Below are 5,479 nucleotides of genomic sequence, written 5' to 3' on the forward strand. Positions count from 1 at the left end.
TTATTTTTCTAACAGGGGGGTTGGCCTTTGGAATGGGTTGCCTTTAGATGTTGTGGAGGCAATAAATTTAAGCAAGTTTCAGAGAAAGCTTGATAAGTATATGAATGATAAGGGCTGGCTTTAAGATTTTTTTTAATTTGTTGATTAATAGTTTTAGTTTAGTTTAGAGGATAGAACAGCCAAGATGGACCAATAGGTCCCATGTTGTCCCAAAACATTATGTTATAACCAACAGAAATCCAAGGTTTTAATCTATCAAATGAGGTATTATATTACACTGTCTTCTGTACAGAAAATTGCCTATTTCTCTTCCAGTTCAAACTTTCTTCCCACGGGAAGACAATCTTAGCTGAATTTTTAACGGTTCTTGTCGCATAGTTAGGAAGCCAGAAAAACTGGGATAGTTAAGGGCATTGTCTGCCTTTTGCATGTACCTACTCTGTGTTCTTTGGTGCAATAACAATAACTAAGTACATTACTACCATTAGTAATATAAAGGAGGGTTAACTGTCATTGACAGTCAAGAAGAAGACCCAGGTAAGTACTTTATTTCTTGTTTTTCATGCGTATTCTTTACTGATTATTATATAAATAACTAAAATGTAAGAAACTTTTCATGTCAGATAAGGTCAAATAAAGAAAAATAATAATAAAAACTTTCACAAGTAGTCTGTGCATTATGTAATTTAATAGGGTTACATGAGCTCACACTGCCAACTGATTTATAAACTGTATGGTGGGAATATTAAGTTACACACTATTCAAAGGGCAATAAAACAATAAAATCTAATATAAACATATGTATACTGTTTAAATCTATTTAGGTTTCACATTGCTTAATTATTTTGATAGATCACGAAGTACTGCATGAAGATATTTTTCTGTTAAAACTATTTTGATAACTTGGAAGAATGGATTTGGCGTTACGATAAATGATGAGGAAATTCTGGCAGATTTTTTTTGCTTCTTTCAGTCACAGGCTGTTGTTTTTTATTTTCAGAAGTAATACTCTTTATTCAAAATATTCAAATAGAATCATAATGTACATGAAATTTGTAAGAGTGATCAAACATGCTAAAATGACTTTATAATCATGTTACTTACATACACAAATATCTTTTTTGTATACAATAGAACCCTTTCCAGACAAAATGTAAATGTTTGATTTTTTTGTTGTTTACCCCACTGATCTGAAAAAAACCCTTTTTGTTTTGTTTTTCTATGAAAAAGTATTTGAATTCTTAACTCTGATAGTGATTTTTGATCACTGATCTTGCAGTGGTTAAAAATAAGTACTTTCAAGAATTTATATTTCTCAATATATATATTGAAACTATGTTAACCCTAAAATTGCCAATGGAGTCCATGGTCTCCATCAATATTTCTGTTAGTTCCACTAATTATGGGGTCCCTTGTATATCGTACACAGAAAAATGAGTGACTTAATCAAGTATTTTTGTCAGTTATTTACACTGACTTTTTTAAATGCCAAAACGTAAAGTACTTAGTATGGTGCAGTATGTATATCCACACTGGTAGTGAATGGTAAATAAAATCAATAATCTGAGGGATAAGTCAAATCTCAAAACCTGGTTTTGCTTTCAGACATGTGGAATTTATATTTAAAAATACCATTAACATTAATAGATTAAATCCAGGCTTCTCATTTGCAAGTTTGATATCCTTTATGTTATAAACTTTATGTGTATGTTATGTATTTTTGATATACATCCTACTTGCATTTTAAATGTAGAATATTATATATATATATATATTGGTGGGTACTATACTATGTACATATCTAAGCTTTAAACATCTGTTATTGTAATTTATTTTAATTGATCTGCTTATTTATTTTTTCTGAAAGTTACTTAAATTTAAGAATAGTAATGTATGAACTACTTAACCCTTTCCAAATGGGCTACGTCAAAACAACCAAGTTCATACTCGTTACAGTTTCCGTACTATAGCTTTTAATTCACCAGCTGTATTTTCACAAAATTTGGCAGACTTTTGGTAAACGTTACAAGACTCGTACACATAAAATTAGATTTTTTGATTATGTATTTTTAATAAAGATTTGTCTATTTTATTTACTAGTCCAAGTGCAGAGTTTTTGATGTTAAGATTAAAAAATACTTTTATTCACCTGAAATTTTCAAATCTCATTTGTGTAACCTCTAAAACCTACTAAATAATTATAAAACATTATTTTTTCCACAAAAATTAAATTTTATCTGTTATTTTCTCTACCCTAACCCTACTCTGTATACAAGGTTTGACTGACCTTGTCATCACCAAAAAAAAAAATCAAAATTACCCTTTTTTTCTTTTTAGAATGACTTCAGATTGTAATATGAAACTACACAAGTTGAAAATAAATTAAAATATTGGGGATCTTAAGTAAGCATGAGGCAAAATTATATAGTACTGTGAATCTCGAAGCTTGTCCACCCTATTTGCCACTTTGCCAAAACCAACGATAAGATAATATGGCAGAAAAAGATTTTTGGAAAAATTAAACCGAAATATACAATTGCAAATTTTCAAAAGAAATTTGAAACAGTAGAAAAGTCAGGGTAAATTGATCCATATTTTGGTTTATATTTAATGCATGATCAAAAGAATTTGACCAGCACAGTCACTGGCTAATTGGGAATTCTGGAATGCTTAGATTCAGCTAGGCACTCTATCAATTTGGGCCATGCAAGGTGGTAATCACATTATTGACAGTGCGATGAAATTAGTTATTCAACGACTGTTAATCATAGGTAGGTAAGATTAAAAGTAAGTGTAAGGTTATTTGCAACAGTGCATTTATTCCAGTTGTAATATCCTCATCTATATCAGATAAATAAATCAAAGCTGTCATTAAATCTATTGCACACGAAAATTTCTTGGATTTTTGTCCTAAGGATTGACACATCTATTTAACCCATTGATTGCCGATTTGGTATATATGGCACAGTTTGCCTCCGGCAGTTGAATGCGAGTGTGCCATATATGGTGTACAGCTTGAAAACTTCAGCATGCATTTAGAGAAGCTGCAGTTAATGGGTTAAAATATCAAAATAAAAAACTTTTCTTCCAAGGATGGATGATTTTGACATTTTTGCCGTGCCTAATTTTAAGTGAAATTTGGTATCATGTCCTCAAGGTGGAGAAGTTGGAGTCGGTGATTAGTACAGTAGAACCTCAAAATTAAGGGCACCCTGCATCCAAATGACATCTCTGTATAGTAAACTATCCAAGACTTTAAAAAAAGGCTTAGAGAGAGAAGCTTTGTTCTTGATACATGGCTGAATAACAAAAACCAGCACAATGTGACTGGTTATGTTATTATTATATCTTGTCTCGATTAAAATTATATACAGTCAATCATTAAAATTTAATAACTTCATGATATTATTTGATTTTACGGTATTGAACGCCCAAAAGCATAATCAACAAGGTTTGTACTGTTAACCTGATATGATTGATAGCTGTTAAGCCGAATCACCAGGTCTGTAGTGCGATTATGATATGATGAATAGTTGCTAAGCCTAATCACCAGGCCTATAGTGCGATTATGATATGATGAATAGCTGTTAAGATAGTCACCATGACGTGTACTGCATTCGTGATATGTTGAATAACTGTTAAGCCTAATCACCAAAGTCTGTACTGTGATCATGATGTGATGAGTAGTTGTTAAGCCTAATCACCAAAGTCCGTACTGTGATCATGATGTGATGAATAGTTGTTAAGCCTAATCACCAAAGTCTGTACTGAGATCATGATGTATTGAATAACTTGTCCCGCAGATTTTAATGATAACTTCAGTCAAGTTGATTAGTTACATTTCTAATGGCTAAAGACTTTTATGTCCACAATAACTTTAAAGCTTATATTTAGTTTACTATTACTGATATTTATACTTTATATAACTTAGGTATTTAACATGTGCATGCTTAGTAAAGGTTTTTTCTAAATAGAAGTGAATAAGGCAGAGCAGAACTTGGTGTTTGTGTGTGTGTATTTCAGCAAACAAATATTCTAACCGAAGTAAAATGATGGCTTAAGATAGCTGTTGTGCAAGTAGAGCAGTGAGTAATATAGTATATATAGAAGTAAACATAAAAACGTTAAAATTTGGACTTTGCAATCAATGTGTGTATTGAAAACTCGCATCGATACACTTATCTTTCAGCATGTGTAAACTGTGTGAGGTGGTCTGGGAATGGAAAGTACTTGGCTTCAGGTGGAGATGATAAAGTCCTGATGATATGGCAACAGGGAAGGTAAGCTAGCCAGTTTATTATCCCTCTCTCGTAAAACTATTACATCACACACTCAACCATACTCTTTCGTAAAACCATAAATAGAAACAATGGACATATGCCTTCTTGCATCATATTATTATAAAAAAAATACTTGAAATCATTATATCTTTAAAATGAGCCATTATAGGGGAACAAAACTGAACAATTTCTTTGAAAATTTTAAATGTTTAATTTTTCTGTAAAATTACAGCATTCAGAAATGAACACTTGTGAGTATCATAGACTATAGCGTACAATCAAAACTCAAAGTACAGGCACCATGCCATTAATGGCAGACTTTTTCAGTCTCATTCTTTTTTTCTACTATTTGTAACCAAAATAAATCTTGCAAGAACGGGTGCCTCAATATTCCAGATGAAGGGCTGTGTCTTTAGTCTTGTTCTCTATGCGAGCATTCACTAAAGCGGGCAGTTATCTTTGTATGTCTGTACGATATACTGATAAATTCCAAACATCCCAGAATGATGACCAATATTCAAACACTTGCGATGTTTATTGGATCAGCTCCAAACCATATAGTGTGATAAATGTTTCCACAGATTCAAAGCACAATTTTATTACACTGGAGAATTCTCATTGTAAGCACTGTAGGATACATAAGCTGATAAATTCCACATCATGTTCTAGTAGCATTGGTCAAGTCGGTGTGTGCTTTATTGCTCTCAAGAGTGTCACATTAACAGTCGAATGACCCAAGCAGTGATTTGTTGCTTTATTGCTCTCAAGAGTGTCACATTGTAGTGTCACATTAACAGTCAAATGACCCAAGCAGTGATTTGTTGCTTTATTGCTCTCAAGAGTGTCACATTATAGTGTCACATTAACAGTCGAATGACCCAAGCAGTGATTTGTTGCTTTATTGCTCTCAAGAGTGTCACATTATAGTGTCACATTAACAGTCGAATGACCCAAGCAGTGATATGTTGCTTTATTGCTCTCAAGAGTGTCACATTAACAGTCGAATGACCCAAGCAGTGATATGTTGCTTTATTGCTCTCAAGAGTGTCATATTATAGTGTCACATTAACAGTCGAATGACCCAAGCAGTGATATGTTGCTTTATTGCTCTCAAGAGTGTCATATTATAGTGTCACATTAACAGTCGAATGACCCAAGCAGTGATATGTTGCTTTATTGCTCTCAAGAGTGTCATATTA

At 32.4% G+C, this 5,479-nt stretch overlaps 1 protein-coding gene across 1 annotated transcript in view; it reads left to right on the forward strand.

The window, feature by feature from the left end:
* Nucleotides 1-4,286, forward strand: part of LOC111083619 (protein HIRA-like) — a 14,613-nt gene extending 10,327 nt beyond the window's left edge. Inside the window, exon 4 of the mRNA XM_022380251.1 lies at nucleotides 4,190-4,286. Within this exon, the coding sequence (XP_022235959.1) occupies nucleotides 4,190-4,284 (95 nt within the window). The 3' untranslated portion in view covers nucleotides 4,285-4,286. The remainder of the gene's footprint in view (nucleotides 1-4,189) is intronic.
* The last annotated feature ends 1,193 nt before the right edge of the window (nucleotides 4,287-5,479 follow it).

This window comes from Limulus polyphemus, unplaced genomic scaffold (genome assembly GCF_000517525.1).
Source record: "Limulus polyphemus unplaced genomic scaffold, Limulus_polyphemus-2.1.2 Scaffold10375, whole genome shotgun sequence".
Lineage (NCBI taxonomy): Eukaryota > Metazoa > Arthropoda > Merostomata > Xiphosura > Limulidae > Limulus > Limulus polyphemus.